The 13380-nt window shown below is 37.5% G+C and overlaps 1 protein-coding gene across 1 annotated transcript in view; it reads right to left on the bottom strand.

Moving 5' to 3' along the window:
• Nucleotides 1-13380, bottom strand: part of thsd7ba (thrombospondin, type I, domain containing 7Ba) — a gene marked incomplete at its 5' end in the record, with an annotated part of 167317 nt that overhangs the window by 113118 nt on the left and 40819 nt on the right. Inside the window, 2 exons of the mRNA XM_038275473.1 lie at nucleotides 513-744; nucleotides 6719-6910. Coding sequence (XP_038131401.1) covers nucleotides 513-744; nucleotides 6719-6910 — 424 coding nt within the window. The remainder of the gene's footprint in view (nucleotides 1-512; nucleotides 745-6718; nucleotides 6911-13380) is intronic.

The raw sequence follows: 13380 nt of genomic DNA, 5'->3' as shown, positions 1-13380 counted from the left end.
TCATACAAAAAAAGAATGAATGGCAAAAACACAAAATAAAAGTATAAATGAGGAGAAACTTCTTTACAAAACTCTTAGAATTTGATTTCACAATGCAGCCTATCCAATTGTTAATCTTTTAATAAATATAAAGACACTCCACATCCTTATCAGATGTGTTTTTTTAAATAAACATTGTGTATCAAAGAATTATACTGTACCCCAAGCATATTCACATCTTTAACTATTAACCTTTAAATGGCCAACACTTTATTCAAGACAGTTTTCTGATGCCTAAAGGTTTATAACTAAATGACAAGTAAAAGACAGAAATAATAACTATTATGAAAAAATGAGGCAAAGATTACATATAGAACTAAGATTGTAATCTTAATTCTACAAAATTCTACTAAAATAACTATCGCACTAAGCTGGAATATGCAAAAAAAACAAAAAAAAAAAAAAAAAAAAACAAAAAAAAAAACAGGAAAACTATCATTATGACTAAAACTACTGTATAGCAAAGAGTGTACCTTTTATTTGTGACTGGACCAGCATTCGTCTTCATGCAACTAACATTACGGCTTTGGACACCAACTGGACAGGAAGACGTCCAATTCTGGAAGCTGCTTGCATTGATTTTTGCAGAAGCATCCTCAGTACAGAGACCCCATTCTGAGGCATTCCAATAAAATACAGGGCAAGGGTGGTCATTGCAGACTCTCCATTCCTCTAGTGCTGGGGCTGCTGGGCACACTTTGCCATCTGGACATTGGAATCATAGGACAAAAACATTACTCAGTAGCAATTTTAGAAGTGTAGTTTGATGTATTCTTCTTAGACAGAACCCACAGTCCTTTCTTGATTTAGCTCAAAATTACTAGCTGGAAATCATTAAGCTATTATATCTGCCATTTCTAACTCAATAGTTCTAAAGTCAAAAATTCCAATAAAGCTTTCCACTAATCACTTATATTTGACAAGGCTTTTGAGCAAAGGTGAGACATTTTCAAGAGCAAAAATGGAAATCCAGCTGCCAGTTGAAGATGTGCACTCCATGACGCCACACACTAAAATGTTTAAAACTGCTGTAATTTTGCACACACAAATCTCTTTGAACCTTACTTGAAGATTAGATGTACACATGCTTTGCACAAAACAGAAAGTGTGCATGTCTTTTAATACGCACAAACCTTTTAAAGATCAGGCCCTTAGCATGTACTGTAGAAAACAAAATACAATTCAATATACGGTGAGTTGTCTGGAAAGGAACATTAGAAAGCATTTATGTTGTGGCTTGGTTTGGCAAAATAGCCTCTTAAATCTTGGTTAATATAAACCAAAGTAGAGGCTTTGGTCAGTTTCTAATTCAACACAACTAACACACTAAGGAAGAATTACAAGAATCAGGGAAGCATCCTTTTTTGTTATGCTGATGTTTTTCATACGGTATCTGAGTCATTTGTAAAATAGTTTTTTCTATTATGGCAACATTACTGCAAACTTTTTTAAGTCTAGATTTTTTTTAGAAATATGTCTGACATTGGTTGAAAATAAATAATTTGTTCTAGCTCTGATATAACGCTGATGCACAATATAACTTATTGTTTTGTTTTTCCTAAATGCATACAGTATGAAACCCTGTTTGAAGTCGAGCAAACTGTGTAAGCTTATAGTAGAGATGCTTGTTTAGTTGAGCCATTTTTTGAGAGTACATGAACACTATATTGAGACACTTGAACCAGTTAAGTAAAAACATAGAGAAAAATGTATTTAGGTTTGTTTTGAAATTACAAGAACATCAAGCATCCTGCAAAGCATTAACTGATTATGAACTCTCTATTCTGTACCAAATCAATTTGCATTCAAATATGATGTCTGTGTGGTAATGTGGCCTTTTTGTTAAGTTGTTGCATGTTTTCTAATTTTTGATTTTCATTATTTTTGAACTTGGTTGCTTGTTTTTTAATTTCGTGTGTTGCATGTTTTTTGGGGATTTTGTTTGGAGGCCACATTACCACTCACACCTGGACACGCCCACAGTAACGGCACAGGTGTTCCCAATCACCCAAGCAGCGTGCCGACTGGGACGCTGATTTAAAAAGGCCGCTGTTTGGTTGGGGAGACACACCGGTCATGGGAAGGCCGATCTTGGAGGGAGCCGGACGGAGCGGGTGAGAGAGAAGCAGCGGGAGAGGTTTGGGGACTGACGGCCGGAGGCCGCTGGAGCGAGGTGCAGAGACGCACCGGAGCGAGGTGCAGAGACGCACCGGAGCGAGGTGCAGGGACGCGCGCCGGAGCGAGGTGCAGAGACGCACCGGAGCGAGGTGCAGGGACGCGCCGGAGCGAGGTGCAGAGACGCACCGGAGCGAGGTGCAGGGACGCGCGCCGGAGCGAGGTGCAGGGACGCGCCGGAGCGAGGTGCAGAGACGCACCGGAGCGAGGTGCAGGGACGCGCCGGAGCGAGGTGCAGAGACGCACCGGAGCGAGGTGCAGGGACGCGCGCCGGAGCGAGGTACAGGGACGCGCCGGAGCGAGGTGCAGAGACGCACCGGAGCGAGGTGCAGGGACGCGCGCCGGAGCGAGGTGCAGAGACGCGCGCCGGAGCGAGGTGCAGGGACGCGCCGGAGCGAGGTGCAGAGACGCACCGGAGCGAGGTGCAGGGACGCGCCGGAGCGAGGTGCAGAGACGCACCGGAGCGAGGTGCAGGGACGCGCCGGAGCGAGGTGCAGAGACGCACCGGAGCGAGGTGCAGGGACGCGCGCCGGAGCGAGGTGCAGGGACGCGCCGGAGCGAGGTGCAGAGACGCACCGGAGCGAGGTGCAGGGACGCGCGCCGGAGCGAGGTGCAGAGACGCGCGCCGGAGCGAGGTGCAGGGACGCGCACCGGAGCGAGGTCAGAGACGCACGCCGGAGCGAGGTGCAGGGACGCGCGCCGGAGCGAGGTGCAGGGACGCGCGCCGGAGCGAGGTGCAGAGGCCCGTCATGGAGCGAGGCGCAGAGGCACGCTGGCGAGAGGCGCGTGATGGAGGTGACCTCGCTAAGGCCAGCTATGCTGGAGAGGCCCACACGCGCAGCGTACCGGAACGAGGATCCAGCGCTGGGGTGGAGGCGCGTGTTGGAGGTGACCTCGCTAAGGCCAGCTATGCTGGAGAGGCCCACACGCGCAGCGTACCGGAACGAGGATCCAGCGCTGGGGTGGACGGTGCCCTCCATTATACCCGCCAAGTGCGCGTCTTTTAACAGACTGGCCCATTGACTCTGCTGCTCTTCACCATCTGGATTTTTATCTTTCTTTTTAATCTTTTTCCTTTTAACTTGTCTTTTTATCTTTTTTATTGGACTTTTAATTATTAAACTTTTTTTTATTGGATTTTAATCGATTAAACTTTTAAAGCTCTGCTCACAATCGCCGCAGTCTGTTTGGGTTTTATGGTTTTTATTTAAGAGGATCGCACCTCTCGGGTGCCACATCTGAAGTTAGTCATCAAATACCATATACCAAGTTCTAGACAGTTCAAAAAATTTAACTAACGAATTTTTAGATAACATAAAGATAATGAACACCCAGAAATCTCAATAAACTAAAGTTTTTTAGTAAAGAACAATCAACAAAATGAAAAAAAAAATCTGATTTGAACTTAAAAGTAAAAAATTCTCCTTACTTTAGAGGACAACCATGAGGCTGAGGTGACAATAATAACTATTAAATTAAAGAATAACTAAGTTTGCAGTAATTTTAAATTTTAAACAGCTATTTGTTTTATTTTAAGTTTATTTGAAAAACAGTTATTACAAAATCGTATTCTATTCCAGAGGAATTTATAAAATGTCTTTTTTTCTCTTTTTCCATCATTATTATTATTTTCATTTTCACAAACTATTTAATTCCTTCCATTTGTTAAAATAAGCATAGTTTTGTCCACCTCAGTAGTATTTAAAGTACTGTTATATCTCAATGGAGATAAAATATTCAAACACTTATTGTGAGATAAAGATGTTAGCTGTGATAAATGAATTACTTTGTCACTGAACTAAAACCAAGATAATACCTTTACTTTTGAATCTGCTTTGGATTCTACAGATGTTCTGCTAATTCAAACAATGCGCAGCACTCTCACAGCTTTCTCTGCCAGCTAACAGATAGCAGGAAATGTGGTTTAAGCTGCAAGATTCTTTCATCAGCTGTTATTGCTGATATGTGTTTAGTTACAGGGATTAATGGGCAACAGCCTCCTGCCAAGGCTTCCAATGCTGTCTGACTTAAAAACCTGAAGCATACAGAGCCACACTTGCCAGAGTAACAGTTCCTGATAAGGGATGGTTGGCTTAAACCTTACAAATGAAAAATGTCTGTTTAGGAATCTTAAATCTAGGGAACCAACCAGAAGGGTTGCAATACTGGTGAAACCACTCTGATAAAACCTAATGCCCAATCAATCGTTATCTACTATTTGCTGAGCTTAGTTTTCAGAGAGATCTTGATTATTTTCGACATTTGTAATTACAAAACATTTTTCACATCTGTACTCTGATTCTTCATTTATGAATCTTATATATATACACTATATTGCCAAAAGTATTTGCTCACCCATCCAAATTATTGGAATCAGGTGTTCCAATCACTTCCATGGCCACAGGTGTATAAATTCAAGCACCTAGGCATGCAGACTGTTTTTACAAACATTTGTGAAAGAATGGGTCGCTCTCAGGAGCTCAGTGAATTCCAGCGTGGAACTGTGATAGGATGCCACCTGTGCAACAAATCCAGTCGTGAAATTTCCTCGCTCCTAAATATTCCACAGTCAACTGTCAGCTGTATTATAAGAAAATGGAAGTGTTTGGGAACGACAGCAACTCAGCCACGAAGTGGTAGGCCACGTAAACTGACGGAGCGGGGTCAGCGGATGCTGACGCGCATAGTGCGAAGAGGTCGCCAACTTTCTGCAGAGTCAATCACTACAGACCTCCAAACTTCATGTGGCCTTCAGATTAGCTCAAGAACAGTGCGCAGAGAGCTTCATGGAATGGGTTTCCATGGTCGAGCAGCTGCATCCAAGCCATACATCACCAAGTGCAATGCAAAGCGTCGGATGCGGTGGTGTAAAGCACGCCGCCACTGGACTCTAGAGCAGTGGAGACGCGTTCTCTGGAGTGACGAATCGCGCTTCTCCATCTGGCAATCTGATGGACGGGTCTGGGTTTGGCGGTTGCCAGGAGAACGGTACTTGTCTGACTGCATTGTGCCAAGTGTAAAGTTTGGTGGAGGGGGGATTATGGTGTGGGGTTGTTTTTCAGGAGCTGGGCTTGGCCCCTTAGTTCCAGTGAAAGGAACTCTGAATGCTTCAGCATACCAAGACATTTTGGACAATTCCATGCTCCCAACTTTGTGGGAACAGTTTGGAGCTGGCCCCTTCCTCTTCCAACATGACTGTGCACCAGTGCACAAAGCAAGGTCCATAAAGACATGGATGACAGAGTCTGGTGTGGATGAACTTGACTGGCCTGCACAGAGTCCTGACCTCAACCCGATAGAACACCTTTGGGATGAATTAGAGCGGAGACTGAGAGCCAGGCCTTCTCGTCCAACATCAGTGTGCGACCTCACAAATGCGCTTCTGGAAGAATGGTCAAAAATTCCCATAAACACACTCCTAAACCTTGTGGACAGCCTTCCCAGAAGAGTTGAAGCTGTTCTAGCTGCAAAGGGTGGACCGACGTCATATTGAACCCTATGGATTAGGAACGGGATGTCACTTAAGCTCATATGTGAGTCAAGGCAGGTGAGCAAATACTTTTGGCAATATAGTGTATATATATATATACGGTATATATATATATATACCGTATATATATATATATATATACGGTATATATATATATATATGCCGTATATATATATACCGTATATATATATATATATATATATATATATATATATATATATATATATATATATATATATATATATATATTTTATTATTTTCTTCTATACTAATATGAGTTCTTCTTAGTCCTTTATTTCAATTATAAGAATTCAGGAGAACTTAGGATGTATATCACCATGCGCCTGAAGATGGGGAATGGATCACAGCTGTGGAAAATGTCCTTTGTGGTACCAGTGCTAACGCCACTCATTGGGAGAACTTCTTCGGCTACAAGAACATCTGATGGTGGAATCTGTTAAAGACCGTCCTCAGTCTTTTGTAAAGACGATCCTTTGATTTCTCCTTTGCTTAGACTTGGACCTTTGAGTGACAAACTGAAGCTTTATATGGAGCTAGAAGGGTCTCAATATTAACAAACTCAAATACCCACTTATGCACAAGAAAAGATCCACACATAGACACAAGGATTCAAATAAACAAGATCCACAAAAGTACTTGTGATGTACAGTATATGCAGTTTTATCTTGATTTACAAACTACCAGTGGTCTTTGAACTTCACTGCATTTGTGTGTGGATTTCTGAGACTCACCTGACGTTACTAAATGCACAAATGCATTTTTTAACAACCTATAATTTGCAACCAATTAGATAACTCCATTGTTCAGCTCCATTTCATAAACTTTAATTTTACCCTAACTCATTGCACATTTCATTCAACCTGTACAGTTTTATTGTCTCTGTTTTAAATGTATATTATATTAGAGGAGTAACATAATGGAATGATGTACGTGTTTTACACACAGGAAGAAGAATGATTTTAAGTAATCTGAGGGAATTTGATGTTACTGTACCTTTTCCTGGAATGGCTAATACAGTGCGAGTGCGACTCTGCTTGCCCTCTGCAGTCTTTGTAGCACAGCTGTGTGAGCAGGGTGACCAAAAGGACCAAGAGCCTACCACACAGTCTGCAGAACAGGGAACATCACAGGCCTCCTCAGTGGGTGGATGGACGTCTGCACAGTGGATGTCAGGCACGTCGACTCCTAAACATGACATATTAACACATCTGTTCAAATTGTGACCTTACAATTAGATTGAGTTATCTCAGAAAATAAGCATTAATTTAATGAAAAGCATAGTAAGAGAAACATTTTAAAGTTTTTAGAGTTTTTCTGAATTCTAGATTGATAAAGCGGAATAGTTTTAACTAGAAACTTAAAATCAACAAATGAAAGAATCTCAGCCGTGTGAAGCAAAACACAAGGGAAACTAAAAAATAAAACTTTATTGAACTTAAAAGCATAGCTTGATGTCTTATTAAGCAGAATAAAGTGCGATAAGAAATTATAATGTGTGTCGAGGTGTACTGTAGGTGTACAGATAAAATAAGGTAAACAAAAGTGAGCAACTGTTGGAGTTAAAAATACTTTCATTAATAAATATTTTAAATGATTATTATTATTGTTGTTCCTAACAATATACTCCTGTCACATGCAATTCAAATATATTTTACATAAACACGCCCTTGAAAACATTCCCTAATGCTTTACTGTGTAATCTAATTTGATCTAAATATTGTATTCCACATCTATCTAGATAGAGAAAGAGAGAGTAATAGATAGATAAATAGATAGATAGATAGAAAGATAGATAGATAGATAGATAGATAGATAGATAGATAGATAGATAGATAGATAGATAGATAGATAGATAGATAGATAGATAGATAGATAGATAGATAGATAGATAGATAGATAGATAGATAGATAGATAGATAGATAGATAGATAGATAGATAGATAGATAGATAGATAGATAGATAGATAGATAGATAGATAGATAGATAGATAGATAGATAGATAGATAGATAGATAGATAGATAGATAGATAGACGTTTTTGTACATGCTTGGGGAGAACATGCAAACTCCATGCAGAAAGACTCTGGACAGCGAAGTATCCACATAAACACAACTTTAAATGTAACTTCTTAACACTTAAAGATTTCATTCTTTGAAACACAGTACTCTGTTAAATATGTTTAATTTACTGAATAAATTTCTACAGACAAGATGACAGGAGAATTGATTTTTATTTCTATCTACAAATGCAAAGTGCTCGGAATGATCGTCAGATCCTCTAAGTTATAGGCCATTCTTCTTAACTATATATAATACTATATATATACTGACATATATATATATATATATATATATATATATATATATATATATATATATATATATATATATATATATATATATATATATATATATATATATATTTATTTATATACTGACAGCTAAATATGTTGGAGGTGCTGTGTTGGTCTTGGGTTGTGCTGCTGACTTAGTTCTGAAGCAAAGTTATTATGGGAAACATAAATTTAATACGTGTCTGCTTTTTTCATAATTGTGTCCAATATTTTTCTAAAATAATATTGTCATCATGATATTTCTTATCAAATGTGAAACCAGCTGTCATGTTCTCTTGGGTCAGCAGTGGGTTTTGTCTTCATTGAAATTAAACAACTTTAGTGTATTAATGTATCTGGGTTTAGGTTTGAGATGCTCAATATCTTAAAATGAATAAAGAACCAAATTAAAAGCAAAAATCTCTTATGCTACAATATTTTTTCCTTCTTTCTGTTAAGTATTCTTCTTTCTGTAGCACTGTTATCGGAAAGATATGTTATTTTCAGCAGCACATGTCATTCATAGTGGAAAAAGTATAAGGTACTTCATTGTAAAATAAAATATACTTTAACTGATCTGCTGTTGCTTTGCAGCAATCATTGGATAAAATTATTTTTGTAACAGTTACTGATACTGTAATATATGACAAATAACCAGTATGCAAACAATACTCTCTTCAAAGCCTTTGGTTAAACACTGAAATAATGAAATTTGATTTAATGAATAGCTCTCTATATTGAATTTCTTTTGGCACTCAGATAGTTTTGAAAGTCGTCCTTCCGTTTTCATCTTTCAGCCATGTTAAGAAATATGCCAATTTCATCCTTAATAAAAATGACAAGCAAATAAGTCAGTAAAATTAGTGACACAAAGTAAACTAAAGATTTGATGTGTGTCTATTCATCAACAATGCAGAAAGATTCTACCCTCAAAATAACATATCTGTAATATATTTTTTTTGTTTTTACGATGGTCTCTTTATGTCACAAAGAGTGGAAAAGAAATGAAAAAAAAAGAGGAATGACATCAAATTGTCAAAACAATGCCAGCAGCGGCTGAGACATCGTTTTTAGATGTACACTTGCAAGGCGTAGTATCATTAACTTTGCTGAACTTGCCACTACAACAAGATATATGGTTTAACAATAACAGCTCTAGGGCATATCTGTTCTTTGTTTTTCCCAGGGATACACTCTGAAGATAGGCGGATACAACAAATGCATAAAAAAAGAGCCTTGGTAACGCCTCATGAGATAAATGTAAAATACCCCCCTAGGAAGTTTGAGAACCTTTTATCCATGAAGTTAAAACATCTAAAACATCAAAATATGCTGTATTTGTGTGCAGCTGAAGAAGGTTGTCCTCTGAAAAAATAAAGAAAAGCTAGGGGCTACCACCTACAAAAATTTAATTGTGATGAAATGTGGTTTAAAGAAAATAAATCCAAAAAAGAGAAAGCAAAATACTTGAAGCTTGTGTCTATTATATAAAGTATTAACAGTATTAATAAACAATCTATAACTGTACTATCAATAACACAATGAAAGAAAAATAAGCTACAAAATAGGCATCAACATCATCTAATGTTCGCATAGTAACAGATGTGTTGTTTTAGTAAAAAAAAAGGAGTAAAGTTGATTCAAGGTAGAGATATAAGGTAATAAGTAAGACTGAAATTAAATAAAAAAAAAAACTGTAAGAGAACATTCTTACATTTCCTCATAAACCCACATTTCCTAAGTGCACCTAACTAAGCAGTGATTTGCGGGCTGCTGCAGCACCTGAGTCGAAGCTGCATTTATCATAATTGTTTTGAACTAAGTGAGAATTTACGCTGCGTGGGAATTCACTGTCATGGTTCACCATCGCTCCCACCCAGATAATTATTTCAGATTGGTACACTTTACACAAAGCAACCATGAAATAAAACTCTGCATATACAGATTTCTATAAGTTAACCTTCACATTTGTGGGATGGAAAATGAGATGCAGGCAGAAAACATATTAAAAGTTAAAATGGGAAAAACAAAGAAAGTTTTATCCTAATTTAGGTCTGCTAGTCATCTTAATAAAATGCACACTTTATGAGAGCCTAAAACAAATATTATGGTAGAGTAAAAAGGCATTTACATAATCTAATAACTTTAAGGATGAAAAGTAACAATTATTCTTAAAGCTGCAAAGGTGATATAAATAATTTGAATAGTTTAACTCAATCATATGTAGCAATTAATCCATTTCTTAAATAATCTATATTGTTTTCTATGCTGTGAAATATATAACACTTGCTCCTGAGTGGCATTGTTACTCTTGGCACCATTTTTGTTCATATTTTGGTAATTAGCTGTGTACACTCAAATTATTATTAATATATTCCTTGTTTTCTCCCCTAGATCCTTCATTCAGCGCTTCCATATTCCGCTAATTAATCTCACCTGTTCCGGTAATCATATGGAGGTAGGTTTACTAATTGCAGGGTTCTCCCACTATTTCCTGTTTATACATGTTCCATTAAATAAACAAAAAAGAACATACATATATCTATGTTTGTCTTCAGTCTGTTCTGGCAGGCTTCCCCCTCACACACACAATCACATAGTATTACAAACAGATTCATTTGTCAGCATAGATGCCATATTGTATTAAATATTCCACTCTTCGCTCGCTAACTTTTACATTTACCAGAGCTTTAGCTGATGCTCCTTCAGTTTCCCTATTATGATTGTTTTTGGGTTTTTTTCTAAACAGCACAGTTTGCCCTTCTTATTAGCAGGGGACAATTGTGGGTGGCATACAGAGAAAAGTGGGGCAGGGTCAACACTGTACTGCTTTGTGCTCTTTACAGCATAAACAGTGTTAAACTTCAATAATCAAGAAAATCATTAGCATTCCCAAAATAAAATGTTTTAAAACCTATGCCCTGACACTAGGAACTGATTTATGAATATTCTTACAGTTTTTTTTCCCACGTCTAACTGTTTCATTCTTCACGATGGGAATTTGATTTTCATGAGCTACAATTGAATTGACCTGAATGCCTTTAGTCATACAGCATGCAATGTCACCTAGTCTAAAACCCCACAAGTGACTATATTCTTAGATAAGATGTGCAAATGTACCTTGCATGTTCGTCTTCTAATGTGTAGACTTAACATGATGTTCAAGTTTACTTTTTAAAACTATCTATAGTAAACATTTTATTTCTATGTCTGTAATGTCTCTTTGTTCTCTTACAAACTACAAAAAAAAAGAAAAAAAATCAATTTACCAATTACTGTCTTTGAAAACAGAAGGAACTAATGAGTATATTTGCAAACAAAAAGCCACAAAACTATCTGGAAACAAATGACATAACAGCATGAAGCTACAACTTGTGTATGCATGCATATTATGTCTGAGGGTGTAGTGTTGTGTGGAGAGATGGCTGCCCCCTGGGGTCCTCTTGCATTATTAATACAGGGATCTGTAGTTAGGGCTCTTACTCAGAAATAATATCACTGCCTACCGCATGCAATTTCAACATGATTTCTGCTCTGGACGCCCACTAACCAATTAATTTTTGTCATTGCTATTTTTTCTGCTGTATATCCACAGAAAAATAGCATTGACTTTCCTTAAAACTTAATAATCACATTTCTTCAGCCAGAAGAAAGCTTGCCAAACATGTTTCTTTAGAATTTTATCTTTACTGACATCCAATCGTCCATGTTTCCAGTGGCTTTTCTGGGCTTGTCATCAGCAACATAATATTGACCAGTTTGGCAGAAAGAGATGGACAGTTGTGAAAAGATCCTGCTGTTGTTATTGTTAGGTTCACTAATGTCACGGAGGTTGCAGGTTTCAGTTTGGTCGCCATCCAGTGCAGTGCACAAGGTAGGAAATCACTCATGTCAGCCATCACTTACAAAGAAACAGAGTATATTCGAGTCAGCAGCCTCCACACTCAGTGGCATTGACTCTGCAAGGAGAGGGAGCAGAGGGAGGTGTCAAAACAACTTCACTCTGCCGTGGGGAATAAGCCGATGGGTGAGCCATATCAGCAGTTATTTATGCTACTTTAGAGCCCAAGAACCAACAATGTAAGCAGAAAAACTGGGAACAGTTAAAATCTCATGTTGTCTTGTTGCTGTCAATACAATATTGTTTATTGTGTGGCCTAGTGAGTTAGATCTAGCCAAATTGACTGTAATAAACCCTTTAAAAGGACACTTAGTAACTAATGTACAGACATGAACTACTTCATGCAAACTAAAGATGATGGAAAGACTTATTAAGTAGATTTTTTTTATTTAAAATTTAGTTCACTGTTTAAGTTGTTTTAAACCATTTAAACTGGCCACATATTTCACTTCTTCATTTCTCTCATTAGAGCTAGTTTTCTTTTTTTTAAACCGAGGTTATTTACAGTGTAGGTGAGACATTGACACCTATAGGAATATACCTGCTCCAAAACTAGGATCAACTTCTTTGACATTGACTTATGCTCTGTATTGTATAAATATCTTTTTAACAGAACTTGTTGCTCATTATTCAGAAATGAAGGGGAACTACATAATTTTCCTTTGATGAAAATAAAAGTTTGATTAAAAGTACTTTAAGTGCTCTTTCATTGTTAATCTTTCATGTTAAGTTTTACTAGTTTTCATGTCATTATTTTTGTCTGTTTTGGTTTGTTTCTAAATCGTCAAATTCCTTGATTTCAACCCAATAGATTGTAGTTTGTAAAACATAACATCTTCCCTCCTTAATTTACTTCATCAGCATGTATATTTCAAGGATTTCTATTTGGTTGCTGGTAAATCCTTTTCTTTCTTGTGTTGTTCGAATGCATTATCAAGTCTTGCTTATATTCTTGTCACGCTAAGCTGATTAATTTGGATTCTGTGTTCTACAGATTTCCTGCAACTACAATGCCTTTTGTTTTATTAATAAAATCTTATTTTCTTTCCTCGCTAGCCTGCAGACTCACTACTTGCATTTATGTCAACTCTGCAACACACTACAGCAGTATAATTCGATTGTAAGGTTTGAGAGAACATGATCTAAATTTGAAAATATGCTCTTTTTTAGTGATTAACTTTAGATGGACAACAGGGCAGATATGCAAAAACTTTGTACATACTGTAACATGACAGGTCGTACAAAAAGATGTTAAAATATGAAATCCAGAAAATTTGTCAGAAAAGCTTTAACTATAAATAAGGTACTGTACAGTAGGTGTACATGTGTAATTTTGTAGCATGTTTAAGCAATCCTTCCACATAAATGAATGGTATCAAAACATTTTAAGAAATAACTATTAGATTTTAAGGTACCTGTAG

This window comes from Cyprinodon tularosa, unplaced genomic scaffold, assembly GCF_016077235.1.
Source record: "Cyprinodon tularosa strain WSP-4 unplaced genomic scaffold, ASM1607723v1 ctg96, whole genome shotgun sequence".
NCBI classification, from domain to species: Eukaryota; Metazoa; Chordata; class Actinopteri; order Cyprinodontiformes; family Cyprinodontidae; genus Cyprinodon; species Cyprinodon tularosa.
The sequence above is the reverse complement of the archived record's forward strand: the minus strand, read 5'-3'. Positions and strand labels throughout refer to the sequence as shown.